At 36.9% G+C, this 25,690-nt stretch overlaps 1 protein-coding gene across 1 annotated transcript in view; it reads left to right on the top strand.

Moving 5' to 3' along the window:
- Positions 1-25,690, top strand: part of LOC145980065 (glycine receptor subunit alpha-2-like) — a 114,510-nt gene that overhangs the window by 25,263 nt on the left and 63,557 nt on the right. Inside the window, exons 2-3 of the mRNA XM_083113056.1 lie at positions 17,798-17,925; positions 22,111-22,178. Coding sequence (XP_082969182.1) covers positions 17,798-17,925; positions 22,111-22,178 — 196 coding nt within the window. The remainder of the gene's footprint in view (positions 1-17,797; positions 17,926-22,110; positions 22,179-25,690) is intronic.

Consider the following 25,690-nt stretch of genomic DNA (forward strand, 5'->3'; position numbering starts at 1 on the left):
CCATTAGCAAGATAACTAAAGTTAATGGTGTTCCTATTCACTTAAGATTTCTTGATTCATACTGAATTTTATCGGCTAGCCTGGCTACACTGGCCACTCAATTATCTGATGATCAATTCAAAATCACATGTGCTTTGTTTCCAAATCAGGACCTGAAATTAATTAGGCGGAAGGGTGTATATCCATATGACTATGTTACAGATTTTTCTAAATTTGATGAGTGTTCTCTGCCACCACAACAAGAGTTCTACAGCAAAATCAGAGGATCTGGAATCACTGATTAAGATTATCACCATGCCCAATTGATGTGGAACAATTTAAAATGCAAGTCATTTGGTGATTATCACAAGGCATATTTAAAACTTGATGTGACTCTCTTAGCTGATATACTTCAGGCATTTAGAAAATCTTCCATGCAAAATTATAAGCTGGATCCAATGTATTTTTTCAGTGCTCCGGGCCTAGCATGGTCTGCAATGTTTTTAAACACTAAAATGCAGTTGGATCTCATTCAGGATCAGGACATGTATCTGTTTATGGAAAAATGTATAAGAGGAGGCATGGTGCAATGTTCTCAGAGATATGCCAGAGCAAATAGCAAGTATATTCCCGATTATGACCCAGCACTGCCATCAAATTATATACTTTATGTGGATGCAAACAGCCTGTATGGTTATGCTATGATGGATAAATTGCCATATGCAGGGCTTGAGTGGGTTGAAGATTTCAATATTGAAGATCTTAAGGATTTTGATGACAGTAACTATGGCCTCTTCTTAGAGGTTGATCTGACAATTCCTGATGATTTACACAACACATTTTCTGATCTGCCCCCAATTCCTGAGGTTGAGTGCTCATCTGGCTCTAAACAGAAGAAATTGATGATGACTCTAGAGCCAAAACAGGATTATGTCATATATTACAAAAACCTCCAGTTCCTAATAAATCATGGTGTTCAAGTGACCAAAATTGGCAAAGTTTTGAGGTTCAGGCACTCAAGATGGTTGAAGCCATATATTGATACAAACACAGAGCTTCGAACATCTGCAATGAGTCAATTTGATAAGACCTTGTTTAAATTGATGGTCAATTCTGTGTATGGCAAAACAATAGAAAATGTCAGAAAATATACTGATGTTAAATTAATTACTGACCCCAGCCGGAGCAAAAAATTGATAGCAAAGCCCAACTTCAATTACAGAAGAATTTATGATGAAAATATGGCACATTTCAACATGAAAAAAACAAAGATTAAGTTTGATAAGCCTATTTATGTAGGGGCTGCGATATTGGAATTGGCCAAATTACACATGTTAAAATTGTATTATGATGTGTTGAAGCCTTTTTATAATGATCGTGTAAAACTGATGTACATGGACACAGATAGTTTTGTTCTTGATATTCAAACAGAAGATGTTTATCAAGATATAGCACAGCCTGAATTGTTTAAATATTTTGATACCACTGAACATTCAAAAATTAAACACCACAACAAAAAGGTGCCTGGCAAGTTAAAAGATGAGACACTTGGTGATGTTATTGTGGCATTTGCTGGGTTAAGGGCCAAGATGTACAGCTTTGAAACATGTAGTGGTGCTGTTGCAAAAAAAGCCAAGGGCATTGGCAGAGTAATTGTTGACAAAGAACTTGAATTTGAAGATTACAAAAATTGCCTCAAATCATGTAGCACAATCAGAACATCAGAATCCAGAATTCAGAGTGTGGATCACTTGTTGACTACAAATATTGTAAGAAAAGTGGCTCTGGATCCACATGATGATAAGAGATGCATTTTATCATGTGGCATACATACTCTACCATGGGGTCATTGTGATTTGAAAAGTGGTAATCAATGCCCAATTACAGAGCATGATTTGAAATAAATAAACATGCCTATGAACTTATTTGGGTTCAAAAAACAGGCTATTATGGACCTGCCAACACCACAAGCCTCTTCTGATATGATATCTAAACTAAGTGCTTTGTTAATTATTCATCTGAACAGCATACTTACAGATGTTGATGATGAAACAGGTAAAACATTGTACATATTTAACAATAACTTAAATCATTACCAATTACCTGTAGGTGGTCAATTGCAATTTATTACAACCCCTGAGGGTAATGTCAAGATTTCAGTTGGGAGAAATATTTATAGAATTAAGCACTCAAACATGATTTCTGGCACTGTTTATACTGTTTCTGCTGGTGACTGCTTATATATTGAGGTCCCGGGAGCCTATGACAAGCTTATACCTTTTTTTATAGAATTAAGAATTAGATATTCAATAATAAATAACCACTAAATCAAAATGCCTAATGATATATTTGGCCATACAAGACATGAAGATCACAGTGATGAGATTCTGATGCTTGATGTCAGAGTCAAGAAATTAAGAAGTGATTTGCAAGCTTTACGAACCACACTGAATGCCAGTCTTCAACTAGAAATTACAAATTTACAATCACAATGCATGGACCCTCTTCTTAAAATTGATTCTGAACTCAAATTGCTGCTTCAAAAATATACTGACTTGGCCACATTGGATAATTTTCAAAGTTTAGAGAGGTTGTAACAGCTCTTCAAGCCAAATTTAAGACCCAGGCCACCAACTCTGAGCAATTGAAACAACAATTGGAAGAGCAGATAAATAATGTCCAGACACAGCTCCAAACAATTGTCAAAAGCATAAAATCACAAGAAGATTTTGATCTAGTGATTTCCACTCTAAAGGAACAGATTCAATCACTGGAGATACCTAATCTGGACCCTCTGAACAATGCCATAGCCGAGGTTAAAGAAAAAATTGAGACACTTGAAAATTTTATGAACAACTTGCCATCTTCTGATGCTTTGAGTGCAATAACTCGGAGTGTTGCCAACATCAAGCTGCAACTTGAAACATATGAAGATTTTGGAAAAATTCAGAGTACCATAAGCCATCTTGAGGGTACAATAGCAGCAGTGCAAAGTAATCTGACAAATGTACAAGAATCCCGCCTGCCTGGTATTGTAGACACCCTTGTCAGTGTCCAGCAACAGATCACAAAACTTGAAAACCTCAACACTGAATCTGAGCTATTTCATTTTCATCACTTGATCGATGATATCAAAACGAAACTTGAAATTTTACAACAATCAACACCCACTCAGGCAGATATAGCCCTGCTCCAAAATGCTATGCAAAATGTGGCTGATGCTTCTGAATTAAATAATGTGAAATTGGCACTTGAATCTTTGCAAAATACTGTAACAAATCTGCCTACATCACAGGAACTTAAAAATATTAAGAGAGCAGTGAATCGCATATTGAAATCAGAAGATATCAAGAATATCCAGACAGAGATCAAACAACTTACTCAGACAGTGGCCACTCTACCAACTAATCAATATATTAATGAACTGCATGCCCTGTTTGAGGATATCAGAAGACAGATCCACGATCTTACTGCTGAAAATTCAAAATTGGCAGTTGTTGAAAATTTACAGCAAATTGTAGCTAATATCAAGCAACAGCTAGGGACCATGGAATCCAATCAAGCAAATGCTTTGTCTGTTTTTGCCACCCAGCTACAAGAAATTGTGCAACAATACAAGAAACTTGTTGTGGACATAAAAATCAAGCCAGGCCATGATGATGTTGTTAGGACCTTGAATCTGTAACAAGCAGATTGCTTACAGCAGAAAAAGAAATAACAGGCATAATCGAGAATCCAAAACATACAGTAATTCTTGAATTGTACAGCATCCTCAACAAAGAATATGATTCACCATTTACACCAGGTGGCAAAATATATATGCTGTCCCCTGCACAATTTTATTACCAGTTTTTTGTTGGGGGCACACTGAGACCAATCAAGATCAAATATTGGCTTCAACCACAGGCACACCACTACCCCACCTTATCAATAACAAATGCTGACAACAAACAAAAAATCACCAGTGTAGAGTTAGAGGATTTTACAGATCCCAATACATTAGAAACATCTTATGCTGAAGATGAAGGCTCTCTGGAATTTCATATACAAATAGGATACAAATTATATTTAGAAAATCCTGTAGTATCAGCTGCTGAACACCCCATAGTTGCAATATTCTTGTTTTCATATTATGTCTAGACAAATTATTGTTGATGAATTACACAGACAAGCCAGACATAATTATAAGAGACTGCCAGTAGTCACAAAAGGCATAGATGATTTATGGCAGAGCGACTTGATGGAGATGGCAAGTGGACAGCTGAAAAACTTAGACAAAATCAACAAGGGCTACAAGTATCTACTCACTGTAATAGACACATTTTCAAAATTTGCCTGGGCTGTGCCACTCAAATCCAAGACTGGAAAATGTGTTACAGAAGCCTTCAGGACAATCATCAATCAGAGTGGAAGATCACCGCGCTATTTACAAACAGATAATGGCAAAGAATTTTATAATTCTGTGTTCCAACAATTTATTAAAAGCCAGTCAATAAAACATTACTCGAGTTACAGTGATCTCAAAGCCTCAATTGTAGAGAGATTCAACAAAACCCTAAAAAATCTTATGTATAAACAATTTACACTTCAAGGTAATTATAAATGGCTTAATATTCTTCCAGAACTTCTACATAGATATGACAACTCGGTCCATTCCACAATCAACATGAAACCCTCTGAAGTAACTTCATCTGATGAGGAAAAATTGATCAGGACTGTTTATTATCTTAGATACCAGCCAACAACAAGAAAAGCCAAATACTAGGTGGGTGATCAAGTAAGAATCAGCAAATATAAGCACTTATTCAAAAGAGGCTTTACAAGAAACTGGAGCACTGAATTATTTACAGTGGTTCAAATTAAACCTGGGACCCTCAACACTTATATAATAAAAGACCACCGAGGAGAAATTCTCAAAGGCCGGTTCTACGAAGAAGAACTCAACAAAACTAAACAGCCTGACACATATCTCATAGAAAAAATCATCCGCAGAAAAGGCAACAAGTTATTTGTCAAATGGCTAGGACTTCCAGAACACAGCTGGATCGATGCAGACAAAGTGATAATATGAACACCTGGGATGTTATAAAAAGGCTGCCAGAACCTGAACAGCAGATTAAGAGAAATGGCAAGTTGCTGCCTGATAATATTAGATGTCTTATTGTTGGGCCATCAGCTTGTGGTAAAACTACACTAATGATTGATAATTTTTTATTGGCACCCAACTGGTTAGACTGGAAAAACAGGCACTTGTATGTTTTCTCTAAGAGCTTGGAACAATTAAAATATCAGCAGCTGATGAAGCTCTATGATGGACTGGATATTGCCACTTTTGAATCAGATGTTAAGCCACTTCATGAATGTCTCGATAATTCTGTTGTTGTGTTTGATGACATTATACTAGATAATCAAAACAAGGTTAGAAATTTCTTTACACAGGGCCGACAAAAAAACATTGATTGCTTCTACCTGGCACAGACTTTTTCAAAAATACCGAAGCAGCTGATCCGAGACAACAGCAATTTTATATGTGTGTTTCATCAAGATCATACCAACCTCAAACACATACATGATGAATATGTAGGTGGGGACTTGAGCTACAATGATTTTTCCAAGTTTTGCAGTAGGTGCTGGAACCAGGACAGTTATGGGTTTGTCACAATTGATATGACAAGAAAACCCAATAGTGGCAAATACAGAAATAAAATCAACAATTTTCTAGACATTGAAACATATATAAATAACCATGAAAAGGCCAATCATTGATGATCTTAAATTAAGAGATTATCTTGTAAAAAGATTTAAGGCATGGAAATCACAGAACCGAGGAATTTATGAACAACACAAACAAACAGAACAGCCTATTATTGATGCTATTAGTGAATTAGGTAAAAATATCAAAACTGTTACAGAGCAAAATCAAAATTTGATCACAGAGCTTGTACCTGTAGCTGCAAGGAACATATTAGATTATCCAATCACCCCACTTTCCAGTATTCATACACCTAGTCCTGTTGCTCCTCGAAGAATTGAAGCTAGTCAGGATCCTATTGAATTGGGTCTTCTTGCTCAAAAATATTTAAGCACACCTAAAGACAACAAAGATGAGGTTTTTGGTTTATATGCCGACACAGAGCGTGATGGTAGCATCATACATAGAATTGGCAATTTCAGAGTAACATTTATGGGAGATGATCTAATTGTATATTCAGAATCTCATCTTGGAGAAAAAGGTGGTTTTGTTAAATATCCGGGCACACCTGGATTGTGGGAACTGATGACTAGTAAAAGGCCTGGCAGCTATACTGATCAAGATTATGAGCATTACAAAGAAATATTAATAAAATCAGATGCTCTATACCAGAACAATGATCCCACACAAAAAAGAGTCAAGTCTAGCAGTGGAGCAAAATACAACAATTTAATCAAGCCCATATGGTCACAGATCAAGACAGGCAGTGGAATCAAACAATACAACACCCTGCCTAAAGAATTTGTGTGGGTTGATGATGTCAGGAAACTTGTAGATAGGTTATTGGTGATAGCTGGGGAGGAAAATGCTGGCAACCACAATTTTTACAATGAAAAGGTTGGAATTATGGACATGATAAGCACCAAATTGTCTAATTTTATAGTGAATGACACTAAGGCGATTGGATATCTTATAAAAATTATTAATACTCTACCACCTAAATTTTGGAATATTTCTGAGGGTCGGGGGTTGGTTAATGACATTATAAACAAGCTGCCATTTGAACTACAGATTCCAGGCTATCAGTATTGTGGTCCCGGTACAAAATTGGACCATAGATTAAACAGAGGTGATCCTGGTGTTAATCCCCTAGATGCTGCTTGCAGAGACCATGACATAGCATACAACACACATACTGATCTTGACAAGAGACATGTTGCAGACAAGAAATTAGAAGAGGCTGAATTTGGTAGATTTGTAAGCAAAGATGCTGCTTTAAGTGAAAGAGTAGCAGCATTGGGAACCACCATAGCTATGAACACCAAACAAAAACTGGGGTGGGGGCTGTGAATATGTATATAATAAACCTACAATGAAGGCCAAGGGTGTTATGTATCAAATACCTTATGCAGGTCTTAAATCTCTTAAAACTATTGATAGTCTTTTAACCAAAAGCAGCGCAAGAAAAAAAGCTCTTGTATTGCCAAGGGCCATGGTATGAAATTGTTGCTTAGTACCCCCCAATTAAAAAAATTACAGCAATCCAGGAAAAATCACATGTGGTTGGATTTATATTTACTATCCCGGCCATCTTAGCAGCACTTGGGGCTGTTGGGAGCTTGGCTGGGGGATCAGCTGCCATAGCAAAAACAGTAATAGATGCCAAGAAAAATAGGGCAGAATTAGATGAATTGAAGCGCCATAACCTGGCCATGGAGAAACAAGGCAAAGGTGTTAAGAGAGCCATGAATAAGTTTAAAAAAAACAAGAGCCGCTTACAAACCAAGATATTGAAGCTTTAATCAAGCCACTGGGCATCAAAAATTTTAGAGGTGTGTACATGTCTGATTCTTTACCAGAACAACCACTCAACAAAGAGTGTGGCATTGTTAATTTGGATAAGTACAAAAATCAGGGCACTCACTGGATTTGTTATCTTAAATATTTAAAAGATGAGGCATTTGTTTTTGATTCATTTGGAGGTGTTCCACCTGAAAATTTAGTAAAATATCTAAAATCAGCAAATCTTTATTACAATAATGCCCGTGTTCAAAACTTCAAAGATGTTAATTGTGGACATTTGTGTTTATCTGTTCTTAGATATATGTCTCAAATAAATTAACCATCAATTGAAAATTTTCAAAAGGCCCTGTGGTATTTAAAACATCATGGGGGTATTCCATCTCACCAGCCAAAATTCAATATTGAAACTCAGATTACATGGTGATATAGTGTATCCCAAAACAATAGCTCTCAGAGCATTTTATGGCATGTACTTGATCCCTAATATTACACACCACAACAACAAAATTGCAGTAGTGGATCAAAAAATTGTCATCACTCCAGGGCAATATAATCTATCCACTCTAAATGCTCAATTACCCAGAGGTATAGTATTAACTCAAAATTCTGTCACTCACAGAGTAGAGATTGTATCTGCTACAGAAACAGTGGATCTGGGTACTATAGGAGAGCTGTTAGGCTTTGAGAACAACACAAAACTTGAACCAGCCATCAAACACACTGCTATTAATATACCTAAATTCTTAGCCATAGAGACTCTGAATATTCACTGTAATGTGGCCGAGGGTATGATCACCAAATCAAATGGCATAGGCACTCACAAACAAACTGGCATCATTGCAACATTCAAACCTAACTCTGAATTTATGGAGCCCATCATCTACACTCCATCCCCAACATTATATTTTCCTGTGTGCCATAATATAATAGATTACATTGAGTTGATGGTCACTAATGAAAAAGAAGAATTAGTTGATTTTGCTGGAGCCACAACAACTGCAATCATAGAGATTAATATTTAAATAAAAATACATACAAAAAAATGGAAAATATTGAGAATTATGAGCTACAATCATTCCCCCCAAACAGGAGGACATTTGCAAATTTAAATCAACCCAACACAGAGATTGAGGTTGATCTTGATGTAGGGGATGGCTTTATACACCCCCACAGAGCAGATCTATACATGATGTTGTAAAGCTCGATGGTACAGATTATCCGGCAAATTCAAATATAAGATTGGTGGACAATTTTGTGCCGCATCTGTTCTCTGAAATTGAGATCAGAAAGCATGGTGTTGTTATAAACAGAGTGGATTATCCCGGCATTACCTCCACAGCTTTGGCCACACTAAAATTATCCAAAACCGAGGCTTCTTACTACAAAATAGGTGGATTTGAGGCTGGTGATAAAATTATATCTAAGAGCCACACAGTATTGTTTCCTATGCGCCAGGATTCTTCTCAGATTACAAAGATATTATGTGGAAGGGTGGTTTAAGAATTACATTTAGAAGAGCTGCCAATGATAATAATGCTTTGATGAGGTACAGTGCAATAAACTCTACCGGGGCAGCTCTGCCTAATACCCTACCTGATGAAGGCAAATGCATTATTCAGACTATGGAGCTAAGAATGCCAGTTGTTGAATATGAGGCCAGTTATGCTCTTAAATACAAAGCAGATATAATAAAAAATCCACAGGTGCCTTTACAATTTTATACATATCAATGTGTACAGAAGCCTGCCACTGGTACTTATTATGCGTTTGATGCTACAAATTCATTCTCCAGTATACAATATGACATGCCAGATTTTGTGGTGGTACTGTTTCAAACTGGAAGACACAATAACCAGGAAAAAAATTCAAGTAAATTTGATAACTGCAACATCAAGAACATATATCTTAAAAATGGCAGAAATGAGGTATTCCCTAGAGAAAATTATAATTTAGACATGTCCAAGGATGATTTCCTTAAATTATATGAAGCATTTACAGCATACAAAAGGGCCACTACTGGCAATACTGACATGTATTACACACCAGATGAATTCAAAACACAGAGACCCATGTTTGTCATCAACACTTCAAAAAGGAAACAAGTTGTGATAAATGACAGGACAAACATTAAAATTATCTGTGAATTCCACGAAACACTCCCTGATGACACCATATGTAGTGTTATTCTTATAGGTGAAAAATCATATGTTTATGATGTAAGAAATGAGAGAGTCACAGAGCAATTCTAGAAGAATTACATTATCTTAATACTAGATATACAAGTTGAGCCTGGTGCCCAATTGAACTTAAACCGGAAGTGGACCGGAAGTAAATATGTGTGGGTGGGTGGGTGTGTGTGTGTGTGTGTGTGTGTGTGTGTGTGTTAATACGTTTGGCCTAGTTTTAAGTGTAAAAAAGGTAAAGGTAAAGTGCTCCCCTGTGCATAGCACTACGCCATGAAGGCGTATAGGGTGTGTGGGGGTAACGCCCCACACTTTCTTGATCCGGTCGTGAGTGGGGGTGATGTGATCAGCATCACGCCCCTGACCGCCTTTACCCCCCAAGGTTTCCCCCAGGTACCCATGTTATTCGACGCTGGGTGGGCGCTGGGGCCGCTTCCATCGTTAGAAAAGTTCCCGGATTTGAACCGGCCGGGATCGAACCCGGGACCTTTAGCATGGTAGTCAGACGCGTTACCGACTTACCGAGTTTTAAGTGTAGCCAAAAAAATATCAAGAGGATCATATTTTTAACAAGCTTATGGACAAAAATCTGGCAGGTGTAGATTTTGTAAGTGTAGGCAAATCAATCTGAGGGGGGTCATACTTTCCCGGGAAATTCCCGAGGGCATTTTTACAAAAATCTTGGATTAGACAGAGTTCCACACTTGAGCAAAAAGCTCATATGGGCATGTTGAGCTAGTTTTAAGTGTAGGCAAATCTGCCTGAGGGGGGTTCATACTTTCTCGGGTTTATATTATATACTTTTATACTACTGTACACAAAAATTTAGTTGCCAAGAGCATTCCACGCGTATTTTTTCTCCCGTATTATTAACGAAAGTCTGACGATAACAGGACGTGGTCGACTGTGTAGAATGTTCGTTAATATCTTCGCGACCACTGTACCAAATATCATACCAATTATCACATTCATAGAAATGCTTTATGTAAAAGAATCAGACGTTGCAGCGAAAACTCCATTTACTTACATTATAAGCAGTCGAACACCAAGCACCGGGGTCAACACCAGCGCCTCTAGCGGATCATTTTCGAGTGGAACCACCCAGAGAGCGAAGAAGCATGCCGTTTTCCACACTACGTTATTCTAGGCGCTGTAGCCGTGGTAAGACACGTTTCAGCAACGCACTTGCCGCTCCGGCCAAATACGATAGCGGTCTCAGCTCTCTGCTAACCAGCGCCACGCCATAGTATGTGACTAACCTGCCGTGTACGCACCTGAAAGAATGATTACGCTCTGAGCTGCTTTAAGTATTCGATATTTCGGTCATGTCTTCAACCGCGGGAACGTCATTATCAGTTGAAAATAAATGTTCGAGTGACGTCACTGATTAGTAGGGTAAGTATCGGTTGTTATTTTTGCACCGATACTAGCCGGTACCATTGTTTTTAAGTCGCTAGAAGTGCGGCCTAAACCAAAATTTGTTCCCTTTCAAAGGTTCGTTCACCTTTTCCAACTTACCTTTGGTTTTTTAAAAAAATATATAAAATAGTTGTGCATTTGTTAAATGAACCTGTACTCAAGTTTCCACGAACAGCACGTACGTGACACAAAGATCGAAAATATATGAAAAAGGATCAAGATAATAATAATAATAATGATGATAATAATAATAATAATAATAATAATACCTTTATTTAGCGGGCGAGGTTCAGCCGTAGGCTGCTCTACCACCTAACCCTTGTCATGAGCTACATAAGAAAATATAAGTATATATAATATAATATGATAATATATGAGTGGAGATGGAAAGCTTGATTACACTAAAGAGAAATAAAAAATTCACATTACCTACAATTACGAATATGCTCATTTCAGTAATATTAGTCATAGGATTATATAAATGTGAAAGAACAAGAAAATATTAAAAAAGAAAAAAATACAAATGTGAAAAGAAAAAATATAAATGTAAATGTTAACATAAGGTTGCATTTAAGTAAATAATAATAATAATAATAACAATAATAATTTGAAGATATTAATAAAATTCCAATAGTTACAGTTATAGAATATGAGTGTTTTGTCGTTTGTTGAGTGCCAGTTCATAGGAAAATAATACCGAAATATGTTGTTTATGCAAAGTAAATTAGCAATTATGTAATATCCTGGCAAATATGTAAAAAATATGTAATATAAAAGTTATGTAAAATCATGTCAGTTATATAATTTGTTAATATTTACTGTTCAAGGTGTGTATCTAGAAAGGAAAAGAATATGTAATTACATACAAATTCGGGCTCTACTGATTACGGATGATACCGAGACCGAGTTCTAAAAATCTATACGAGAACAAGATCGAGCCCTTCGAGACATATCGAGCGTCCTTGGGTCTTGAATTGATTTTTGTTATTTAACGTTGCTTTTCTTCTACTTTTGGCTAATCGCATCGATGAGGACGAGTGATAAGATAATGAAATTGATGAAGGGACACTCCGCAAGAATTGCGCGACATGCTAACCACGCCTCCAAAGAGGTCGGTTCCTTTAGGTAAATAAACGTGTCATTGGGAAATACGTCACGCAAAGAAGAGCAAAACAATGCATTGCGTGTTCACTGGAATCAGTTTGTAATACAAACAACCTCTTAAACACACTCATCCACTGCATGCTAATTATAATAATAGCATACATTAGTTTCTCTGTTGAATCTATTATTACTTTCAGTTATAGATTTCGAAGTTAGATAAGCAAAAGATATACATGAAAACAGAGGCGTGGCGTGCATGTAACCGGTGTTACCGTAGGGAATAGAAAAATGAAAAGAAATTAAATAGTTTCTTCTTAATAAAATAACAACATTGTTAAATAAGTTAAAACCGAGTTGAGTGTATATTGCAGAGGACATTTTTTCTGTAGCCGACAAAAGAGGCTACAGGAGGAAAGGGCGCCAATGGAAGGGAACAGCGGGGAAAGACTTGAGTAGGCAAGTGTGCTACGGGGCTATTCATATGCCTGTTTAGGGGCCCTGGTGCCGCTGCGGCCTACCGGATCAGCAAGTGTTGTCACATTGGATTTCCAGAAAAGAGCTAAATCCCGCCTAAAACGGGGATAATATTTCTCTGAAGCAACAAGAGCTAGACTGCAAAGCCAAAGCTGGATTTAACTACAACTGAGACCGTTTACGTAATAGACGAAAAGATAAGTATTTGATGCGATTCGTGATTTGGACAAACCTTGCTCCAAAAAACTAAGTTGGCAACAGTAGTACGTACAGCTGGACTTCCCTTCCACCGCTGGAGGAGGGGAATTCTGTCGTCTGTTCACAGCAGAAACGTCAAACTGACCCGAATGTGTGGTTCATCTACCCCTTTCCACCTCTTTGCAAAGAAACAGAGATGGTTGACAAGGCTCGACTACTATTCACTGGATTTTCGCGGTAACTCTCTCATGAGTGGTAGTTCTTTCTAGGAGTGATTGTGGCTAAATAAATCACTGAGCGGATTGCAAAATAAAAGAACAAAATGAACAAAAATCCAGATGAAAGGCATGTTTTCTTTGGGGGGGGGGTTGAGATGATAACGTCTGATGACCGCGATCGGTAACACTTTTGAAAAAGTCACGCCACGCCACTGCATGAAAAGTACCAACAAATTGATGCGTTTGCTTTACAGGTGAGGCTAAGTTGCCTGCGTGGATACATGCAACGGCGGTGGTCTTTTCCTGCTCTCACTCACAGCTGCGAAACGTCCATCTGCAGAAGTTCTCCTCCCGTCAAAGCTCTTACAAAGAGAGCAGAAAAACGGGGCTTACTGATGGTGTAGTGGTAACGTCGTCGCCTTGTACTCAATGGATCCCGGGTTCGATACCACGTGGAGGCACATTGCAGAGTTGTCGGATCCCATCTCAAACTTCAGGTCCAGTCCCGATTAGCATATCTGTGCATAACATTGACTTAACACAACAATGCTCGCCTCCGAGGCGGTAGCACAGCGCGCTACGACGCCAAGGGTCCAAGGTTCGAATCTCGGCCTGCGCATGGACGTTATTTGTGAGTGTCCCTTCATCAATTCCATCATATCATCACTCACCTTCATCTTCGCGATTAGCCAAAAGTGACACAAATGTGAAGTAAAATCAACCAAATCAAGAAATCAATCAAAATAACAAGTCTAAATGGCTTGATATCAAACAAGGAGTACCACAAGGAAGTATTCTAGGACCTTTCCTATTTTCCCTATACATCAAAGATTTTAATGATGCACTAAACACTGCAAATACCACCAGTATGCGGATGACACAAATATATATACAAACACCATTAAGAAACAGTGCAATGGGCCTAGAAGCATTGCAACAGGACCTCAAGTCAATATCTAAATGGTCTGAATGTAATGCACTCAAATTGAATTCATCGAAGTCTTACATTTTAACTCTAGGCACAAAGAGTAACCTCAAAAAGTTAGAACGGTTAAAACTCCCCCTCCATACACTGAATAATTCCAAAATACAGAAAGTAGAAACAGCACGCAACCTAGGCATAATATTGGACGAGAATCTACATTTGGGGTTCTCATGTCACACACACAATTAAAAACCCGATAGCCAAACTGAAATCACTTTTTCCATTAAAACATATGCTAAGCAAAGAAACAAAAACTCACCTAGTCAACACACTTGTAATGCCAAAAATTGATTATGCTTCCCCCCCCCCCCGTATTTATGAACATCAACAGTGCCCTAAATTACAAGCTACAAAAACTTCAAAACAGTTGCATAAGATTTATACTGAATATCAAAAGAAGAGAACATATATCCCCGTACTTACAGGAACTTAATTGGTTAAACGTTAAGAATAGGAGAACATTTTTGGCATTGTCGTTATTGTACAGGATCCTGAACAATAAGGAACCAAGATATTTATATGATAAAATTGCTCCCAACAGGAAGAGAGGAAAACAAATTAATCTTCGTCAAAAAACACAATTCACGATTCCTGTACACAGAACAACATTCTATGGAAACTCTTTCATAGTCACCGCAATAAAAGAATGGAATGACCTCCCCCACCACTGACCTCAGGGGAGCTCCACCCCGCAACACACAAAATAAACCTAAAGAAGCGTCTACTGTCCAAACAATAGTGTCTGGATTTGTCTTTTCTGTAATGAATGGGAATGAGGCATTGGTTTTAGTTTTAGCTGTAACAATTGTATTCTAATTCTGGTTTTAGATTTAACTCTGTACCTTCAGTACATTAATTGTTTACATTATAAGTATGAATGTTTTTTTTATTCTTTCGACTGCATCAATGATTTTCAAGAAGTGTAAAGTGTCAATAGTATTTTTTTTAAAAAGGTTTGTTGTAATAACAGGCCCTCTCAATAAAAACTATATTATTATTATTATTCATTCATGAAAGCAGACAAGGTGCAGAAAACAGAGAAGGGAGGAGAGAACCAAGCTGGAGCTAGTAGTATGGTCAATGTGCGATAGATGGTGCGCGAGACGGCATATTAGTCCCTCTTGCGGAAAAATATGAAACTACTAGCAGGATCTTACTTGTGAGCTGCAAATTATTCAATTGCTTTGATTGATTTAGTGTTCGTACTTCGCTTTTCTGCATCTTTCGGCTAATCGTGATGATAAGCAGTGGCGGCGAGTAGGAGGGGCGACTGGGGCAGTTGCCTTCCCACTTTTCGCCACTTTTGCCCACGCACTATGCTACACCTTATCTGGCCACACTACCAACTAGGCTAAGCAAAGTACAAAATAATTACAAACACATGGGAATAAAACTCTTCAACCAACTGCCAGGAACAGCCCACTATGCACCTGTTGAAAAATTTAGAAAGGTTCTGCAAGATTGGTTAAGGGAAAAGGTTTTCTACTCAAAAGATTTTTTAAATTTCTAGAACTTTTAATATGTGCAATACTATTCTCTCCATACTCACCCTATGTATTTATTATTTATGTAGGCTTGTTTGTATTGAGTTTTATATTTATATATATATGATAGTCTTGTATTATGTCTTATATTTGTATGTTTATACTAATCTTGTATTAGGTATGTCTAATATTTGTATGTTTTTACTATTCTTGTATTATGTTTTATATTTGTGTTTATACTATTCTTGTATTATGTTTTACATTTGTACCAATGACGACATCTATTGCATTATTATGCTTAATGATGAATAAACATATTGATATTGATACAAAGGGAAATATACTGTCTTTGCCCCCCCCCCCACTCAGTTTTGGCACCTTTCCCGCCTGGTTTTAGAACCCAATCCCCGCCACTGGTGATGAGGATTGATAAAACTGATGCAAACAAAGGAACAAAGTATCCACGTTAGAACTAAATGTGTTAGAGGAGACCGTCAGTCATCTCGCAAATTTATACTCGCAATGGTGGTAACCAATGCTAATCAGCACAACAAAAATAGTTCAATACAGTAAAGTCAAATTAAATTTGGAAATTACGCCACTGATATCTCCCAATTATTCCTGAAATATGTTATAGCATTATTTGTTTATGTGCAAGTCTATTGTAATTGGTTAAAAAATACATATGGACTACACTAAAAGGTAAATACGACAAGAAGCCAATAAGATAACTCCCTGGCGAGGAGGGACAATTACGCACCAGTTGTGCATTTATTTCAATATCGTCGGATTGGGCACTGCTATTTATAAAAGGGTTTAGTGTGCAAGGGAGTTTGAATTTCTCTCCATGTTGCAAGTGGAGACTATTTTTCAAATTGATTAGTAAGCTAGACACGACGTTTGAAAAATATAATAATAAGTATTTACAGAATCCCATGTATTCCTTATGGGAAATAGACTTCAACTTCAAATTACGGCTAATCAAATGGAAGTTTCGACTTTTCCCACTACTATGACATAGTTCAACGTGTCCTTTCTCCGTCCATGTACTTTTCTACGTCATTGAATGTTTGATATTCCCGAGAGAACGAATCAAATAATGGTCCCATAAACCTAATGCATTTCTCCTTGCCTCTTACGGCCATCCTGGCAGTGTTGCCAAACCTGATGTGCATAAAAGAGCTACATTTCACCATTAATAGAGCTAAATATGACTTGCAAGGAGCTAGATTAACGAAGGCTGCATAAAGTGCCTCCTAGGATAATTTTAGGTATCAGAGGGAACGGGGTGTTGCTATTACCGTTAGCATTAAAGTGATGGCAATTTATTCTTAATTTTCACCGCCTAGATTTGCCGGCATCAACCATCTCAATATTCCACTGATGCTCATACCCTAAAAAATATACAACTGGGTTGCCACCAAAAGTGGTGTTACACCCCAGTGTAACCTGATCTAGTGTTAAAGGTCTCCATACTTGACGTGGTTTGGTGTAACATAACACAATGCCAATTCCGTATTTACACCAAAACAATCACTTTTGGTGGCAAATCAGTTGCATATTTTCTTTACAGTGTAGTACGTTATGTTAATCACAGCGTGTCCACTACTATCCTATTGTACTAAAAGTCGCTATTTAGCTTTAATGAACAGCAGTCAGTCCTCATTTTGCCATCTTTTCATGCCTTTGACATGCTTCTATTTACAAATACTTGGACAAAGTGTTGGGTTATGATCCCCACTAACCACCCCTTATACAAAAGTTCTCCCTTTTCTTCATCTAACAAATTAAATATATTGCACGTAGTAGCAAAAGTGACTAGGAACCAGCTAAATTAAATGAATTGCTAAGGCAATATATTACACATATTGCACAATTACATTACACATATTGCAGCAAGAAAAGGTGTAAACCTTTCTTACATATATTTTAGAAAAAGAAATACATGTTCAATTTTATATTAATTTAAGAAAAAATCCCACAAATTTTCATGGCGCGGTCCCCTCCCTTGTCTCCCCCTCCCCTCCGCTGCCATCTGCCCGCCATTGCCTTCGCCAGGAACTGAATTATGTAACAGTTGGTTCGTGTTTAAGGGAACCACTCTTGGCATATTCGTTTCGTAAGAGAGAATATATTAATCGATAACGTTTAGTGTTAAAGGTCTTCCCATTTTGAAACTGTAGGTCCGTTTCAGGTTACCCCCATGCGCGTGTGCTTAAAAATGTCACTGCTAATCGAAAGCGAATTCTTGTTTTCAGAAAGAAATACCCACCGAATGAACTTTCTGCCGGAGATAAACATGAAGATACAACAAAGCGTACCACTTCAGTTGCAGACGTAATGATTCCACCAGACTATAATAATTATACACTACCTAAAATTGACGGTAAGTATCGATATACATTTTTCTACCTACGGAAGTTATTGCGCGTTTTTACACCTACTAAAGTATCGAAAGAATTTAAAAAAATCAAACCAGCACTTATAAATAAATTCTGTAATGGATGTATAAATTTCAATTAACTAGCAAGTTCTTTCCTGCTTATCTATCTAATATATGCATTTAAGATTAAAGTTAATTAAATATCTGAAAAGAAATTTTAGAAAATATACTAGTACAAAATACTGTTTATAAATTTGCACTTACAATTTTCCAAGTACCATTAACTCACTTTGCTTTGTTACACACTGTCCAACCCAAAGCATGTAATTATTTTCAGGTTCGTGCTGATGATGTCACAACTGTAGCATTCTTTTCATTTGCTAATATTTCAGGATTCTCACATGAAGTATTTCCCTGAATGTATTTTCCCTGAGAATTTCCTCAATCCTTATTTCTTTCCCCAGAGTATTCAATACACACTACAATAATATTTTAAAATTTATTGTATAATAGCAACCTCCATTTCCCTCATAGCCATACCATTCTCACGTTCTTTACTATTGCTATTAGAGATGGGGTATGTTAATCAGTACGCTTGGGAGTTTTGGCAGATATAGGCCTATCAATGTACTACCAGTAATACAGGGTGTCCCACGAACGGCGCAACTGGGAATTAAGAGTGGCGTTACTTTGTAACCAAAACCTGTACATACATAAGTCATACACCAAATGTTAGCCCTGTCCAAGTAGATATTTTTAAACATAGAAACAACAAACGGGGTGCAGTGTTGTTCATGCAGTGTTGCCAAATGTAAGTGAAAGTGTAAATTTATTTTTCCACAAAGCATGGAAAATTGCATGTCAAACATTCGTACGGAAATTTGGACGTCAATTTCCACCTTGGGTAGGTGGACTATTTCGCCATCTATAGTTCAGAGAAGAAAACCGATCGTTTTCGCGTATAGCCAATCCTGAAATGCCTCGTAAAGGCGTACCGGTCCAAATGGGTGTTTTAAAAAAAATATGAGGTACAGTGGCAACACTGTTGATGTTTGAAGGCAACAAAAGGTGTGTTTAGTGATGGTCTATGACATGGAAATACTGGAAACAGGAAAAAAAGAAAATGAAAATTATGGTGAAAAAAGTGTTACATACTCCTGGCAACCATGCAATGCGCGTAACAGGCAGTGTAGCTTTACAAAAGATGTTGAAAATGACAACCATTTTCCCAGAGGCATTCATCAACACATTTTATCATGTTGGAAGCAACTTTATGCAAGGTTGATTGGTTTATATTGTTAATGGCTGTGCAAATGTTTATTTTTAGATCATCAAGTGTTCTTGGGTTATTAATGTAAACTGTTTGTTTCAAATAACACCACAGAAAAAAATCTTGAGGCGTCAGATCCGGGGAGCGACTGGGCCATACGTTTTTGCTTATAATGTGATCGCCAAAAAACTCTGCCAACATGTATAAAGTTTCATTAGACGTGTGACATGTTGCGGAGCCTTGTTGAAACCAACAATCACGTTCATCACGTTCCAACAGAGAAATAAACTGTGTGATAAGGTCACGATAAACTATTCCGTCAACTGTTGTGTTGAAAAAGAATGGACCGATTATTTTTCTCCGCAAAATCGCGCACCACACACCGATCTTTTGTGGATGAAGTGATTGTTCATTTAACAAATGGGGATTGTTACTTGACCAGTGTCGAGAATTTTGACTGTTGACATATCCATTTAAGTGGAACCATGCTTCATCCGTGAAAAAAAACTTATCCAAAATATTCACACCATTGTCTCTAATAAAATTTCTAAACCACTGGCAGTATCTTACACGTGCACCTTTGTCTGCTTCCTTCAGTTCTTGCACAGCCTGTACCTTATATGCACGTAGGTGCAATTGTTTTAACGCTCGGTGAGTTGTTGTTTTTGATACACCTGACTGTGCAGCAAGTTTACGAACAGATTTCCTGGGAGATTGTGATATTCTCTGCTCCACATCCTGCAGCACACCTTGTGTCAAAACTGGTGGTTGTCTGTGGTAGGGTTTGTCATTAACTGATCCTGTTTCACGAAATCTGGAAACAAGTCGATATATCGTCAAATTTTCTGGAACACTGTTATTCGGATATTTCTCGCGAAACACAGTTTTTACACTAGCGTACGATTTTGAACAAAAATAATGTTCCACAGTGAACACCCTCTCTTCCAAAGAGTACTTCATTTCACAGAACAATTCTAATCTTCCCCTACGAACAATGCGAAATGCACGGCTCAAACAGTTCTCAGTACACAACTAACTGATTCTTTTGTTCTCGTTCGGTGGGTGCTCTTATCGCATTGCATGGTTGCCAGGAGTAGGTAAGTAACACTTTTTTCACCATAATTTTCATTTTCTTTTTATCCTGTTTCCAGTATTTCCATGTCATAGACCATCACTAAACACACCTTTTGTTGCCTTCAAACATCAACAGTGTTGCCACTGTACCTCATATTTTTCTAAAACACCCATTTGGACCGGTACGCCTTTACGAGGCATTTCAGGATTGGCTATACGCGAAAACGATCGGTTTTCTTCTCTGAACTATAGATGGCGAAATAGTCCACCTACCCAAGGTGGAAATTGACGTCCAAATTTCCGTACGAATGTTTGACATGCAATTTTCCATGCTTTGTGGAAAAATAAATTTACACTTTCACTTACATTTGGCAACACTGCATGAACAACACTGCACCCCGTTTGTTGTTTCTATGTTTAAAAATATCTACTTGGACAGGGCTAACATTTGGTGTATGACTTATGTATGTACAGGTTTCGGTTACAAAGTAACGCCACTCTTAATTCCCAGTTGCGCCGTTCGTGTATTACCGATAAATTTTAAAATTATTTTACGAATACAAAAATATGAATATGCCATGGATTTGTAAAGTAACTGAAAATTTGATATCAATTCACTTTCTGATAACAATATCAAAAGTAATTAAAAATTGCAATGACATCTCTTTGCATATAATTAAGGACTGTGGTTACAGGCTTTTGTGGTGTATAAACACTTTTTGAATGTATATTACAGGACACAAAATAAAATTTCAAACACAAAATATGTAGAACAAATATTTTCACACTTTTGGCAGACAGAAATTTACAAATTAACACAATATTAATTAATCTGGAATGCAAAATAAATATATGTCTCAAGCCTATATCTTCAAAGTAGCTTTCGTAAAGCATGTTACTGAAGTTGTAATTATTATCATCAACAGATAGAGCATATTCGAGTCCTTCGGATGCACTTATGGAACTCTTTGATCAATTAGATGATTTTTTTCCCTGGGGTTTTTATTTTTTTAAAAAATCCCTGAGATTTCCAAGTTCTCCAAGCTTTCTAAGTATGTGGGAATCCTGTATTTAGGAAACACACTATTATATTTGTGCACCAAATTACTTTTTAGGGCGACAATTATTTTAATATGTGTATATTTTCTAAAACGTTTGTTGGCCCTCCCCTTACACCTTCAAGACACTAAGTCAATAGTATGTAAAGGCACCAATAACGCTTCAACTTTTGTGCAAATACTTGAAATATGTGTCAGGTTGTCCGTAACATGTGCACGACTTGGTTACTTAGCGCTTTCATTTGTTAGCCTGTTCCGAAGTTTTCTACTCACATTTTTAATGTTAAATTTAGGTACACATTTCTACTCTCTCTCGCAGTCTATTTTTTTCTAAAAAGTTCCTCCGATAGCTTAACTGTAACTGGACCTACAGTTTAAAATTGGAACCGAACCACTCAAATGTGTCTCCCCTGGGAATCGAACCAGAAACCAATTGGTTCCAGAAGACCCATATCATGTTCGTTGCAAATTCTCCTAATTACGTCAACCAAATCCATAGCAGTGGAGTGAAACGCATAAGCAAATTGTCCACCATCATGTTTATTATCTTTGTTTTAAGCAATGAGAGCTTTAAGAATTGAAGCAAAACACTAAAAGAGCCACTGCACCAACATACGTAAAAAATACATTCCTTAAAACACATAAGATGGAAAATTAATGAAAATAGCCATGAATTATTTGCCGAATAATACTTGTGCATCCCACTGTACTTTCATGCTTTTGTTTTCTCATAGCGGATAACGTGTTCGTTTTTATTATTAACGTCTTTTCTTTTATCTTTTGCAGGGCAGCCAGTTCTAGTGACTGTTGGTATTTCCGTAGCTGCAATTACGCAAGTAAGAGAGAACACATTGGTAAGTTCATAACATTCTACAAACCGGCCTCCGTGGCGTAGTGGTTAGCACATCGCGCTACGACGTTTTGGGTCCCGGGTTCGAATCTATTCATCAATTTCATCATATCATCACTAATCTCCATCTTCCCAATTAGCCAAAAGTGGTAGAAAGGAGAAGTAAAATTAACCAAATCAATAATTGCTACTCACAAGTCAGGAGACTTGGAAAACACTGATATTTTTACAACTTACAGTCTATCATTACCGGCTTGCCTTCCCCAACAGGAATTAAAATTTTCAATAGTTATTTCGCCGTCCGCATTAAACGTCGGGTGTCATTGACCGACTGGACCCCAACGGGAATTAAGTCGATTTTTTCAGTGGATAGATTTCGATGCTTTATGTGACAAGAAATGTGTTTTACAAATATGCTAGATATTTGATCCTAAAATATGGCCAGCGTAAGTCAAAACCTTCCTATCCCGGACTACTTTCACACTGTTTTCATTTGTAAAATTCTGTCGTATATACACTCAAAAAACGAAACAAAGGGCTATGCCACTAAATGTAGCACTCCCAACGTAAGAAAAACTTTTACTATTAATGTTGGCGTCAAATCTAACAATCCTAATTCAACAGAACAAAAATCACGAAGAGTATCAGGGCCTCCCCGATGGCGTAGTGGTAACGTCGTCGCCTTGTAACCAAGTGATCCCGGGTTTGATACCCGGTGGAGGTATATTACATAGTGGTACGGGTCCCACTTTAAAAAAAAGTATATGTCCATTCACGATTAGTCTGCCTGTGCATAAAGTGGACTTAGAACAACAATTCAAATTGAAACGGTCAGTATCAAACAAAACACTCCTAATATAACAACGTAAAATTATGAAAACCATTCAATCTAACACTATATAAACTAATTAAAACCGATATTATATAAAAAGAAAGCCATAGTCAAGAAATATACATCCATACCTTCAAAATATGCATTTCCGCTATGTGATTGCAGGGTGAAATGTGTTTTGGTACAAGAAGGACGTATTACAAGCACAGTCACAGTCGTATTTCAGAGCGCTTTCTTTGCACAGTTTTCTTCAACAGAATATCGTTGTAAACACACGTATAAAGCCAAAAAACGCTTGGAAATTCCAACAGAAATGAACCCAAAGGTAACGCAAAATTACTATCAACGCTTAAATCAGGCTCGCGTACGAAATGCACCTGCACGAATGATAACAGAATCCCCTACCCAGCAAAATTCGTGCCCCTGCAAGGTCACTAACGTCAGATCCCAGCTGCCAACTATTAGCATCAGATTCCCACCATAATTCGTTCAATATATACCGAAACGTAAAGAAACCACACGCAACTTGCTTTCCTATTCTTCTGTAAACAATTACGCGCAAAACCAATAACATTTTACAAACAACACTCCAAATATGAATGCACAATATACGATTTCCCCGCACGTAGTGGACAATGACGTAATAAATAGTACCGCATAAAAAGACTCATTACTTCACTGTAACACCTTTTTACGAGCTAAAACTAACAGAAAACATGCATAAACAACATATTCTTTATAAATCATTAAACATTTCGCAGTTTCTAGCGGAATTACGAAGGATTGAGGGTACCTAACGTCTTTTTATTTCGATAAGCTTTTCGGTAGAGCTGACAAGCAACCAGTGAAATACACATTACGTCTAAAAACATAAATACATGTACTAACTAACTAACTAACTCTCTAGCCTTCTTAAACCCGAAGGTTCATGGCTGCAGCAACACAGGCCTTCCATGTTTCCCTATTTTGAGCAAGTTCTATATACTCTTTTCCATCTCTACCGATTTCCCTTAGGTCCATCTCAACGTTGTCCCTCCATCTTCGTCTTGGCCTTCCTACAGGTCTCTTACCATCAGGTTTCCCAACAAGAATCCTGTAAACTCCTCGTTCCTCTCCCATTCGTGCCACATGGCCTGCCCACCTAAGTCTTCTTGATTTAATTATTCTAATAATATCTGGACATGAATACAAATTATGTAGTTCTAAATTATGTAACCTTCTCCACTCACCTGTCTCCTCATCCCTTTTAGGTCCAAATATCTTCCTAAGGATCTTATTTTCAAATACTCTCAATTTATGTTCCTCTTTCAATGTAAGGGACCAAGTTTCACATGCATATAATACTACAGGCAAAATTACTGTTTTGTATATTTTAACTTTCAGTTTCTTAGATATTAAACGAGAAGACAAAAGTTTATGAAGAGAGAAGTAACATGCATTTCCTGAATTAAGCCTACTTTTTATTTCCTCTTTAATATAATTTTCATTTGTTAATATTACTCCTAAGTATTTGAATTTGGAAACTGGTTCAAACGAGTTGTTATCAATAATTAGATTTTGATTATTACCTAACACTTGGTTTCGGCCTGTAAGCATATATTTAGTTTTCTCTTTGTTAACTTCCAAACCTATCTCTTTAGCAGTTTTGAAAAATATTTTAGCATTATTCTTGATTGTATTTATATCATCCCATAATAAGTCTACATCATCTGCATATGCTAACAACTGAGTCACACCATTTAATTTTAGTCCCTCTTTAGTTTCTCTTACCCTCCTAACAGCATATTCTAAGGCAAAATTTAAAAGCAATGGAGATAAAGCATCTCCTTGTTTTAACCCATCATGAATTGTAAATTTGTCAGACACATTAATACCCACACAAATTTTACTTTCTGTTTCACTGGTGCATACTTTTATCATACTAACAAGCTTCTTAGGTATTCCAAACTCTACTAATATATTATATAATTTATCTCTTTTGACTGAATCATATGCTTTTTTGAAATCAATGAATAGCTGATGCACATTTTGATTATATTCCCATTTTCCAGTGTCTGTCTAATGTGAATATTTTGATCTGTAGTTGATCTGTTACGTTTAAATCCACATTGATAATCACCTATAATTTCATTAGCATATGGGGTTAGTCTTGTTAAAATAATGTTAGATAATATTTTATATGTTGTTGAGAGTAGAGAAATTCCACGGTAATTATTGCAGTTCATTTTATCACCTTTTTTAAACACAGGAACAATTGTGGATTCTTTCCACTGTTGAGGGATTTCTTCTTTATTCCATATTAAACTAATTTATGAATTTGACATATTAACGAATTTCCACCATATTTAATTAACTCAGCTGGTATTAAATCAATTCCAGGTGCTTTCTTATTCTTTAGCCTTTTAATAGCATCTTTAACTTCAGTCAAGTTGGGTTCTGGAACTAAAGGTTCTGCTGTGTGTACTTCATTCACTTCTGATTTATCTCCTACATGGACATTTAAAAGGTCATTAAAGTAGTTCTTCCATCTATTTAGAATATCACTTGGGTCAGCTAGAAAATCACCGTCTTTATCTTTTATCAAGTTTACTTTAGGTTGCCACCCCTTTCTAAATTCATTTACACCTTTATATAAATCTCTGATATTTTTATTTTTGCTGTTTGTTTCAATTTCGTTAATTTTG

Source organism: Lepisma saccharinum, chromosome 27 (genome assembly GCF_977018435.1).
Source record: "Lepisma saccharinum chromosome 27, izLepSacc3.1, whole genome shotgun sequence".
Lineage (NCBI taxonomy): Eukaryota > Metazoa > Arthropoda > Insecta > Zygentoma > Lepismatidae > Lepisma > Lepisma saccharinum.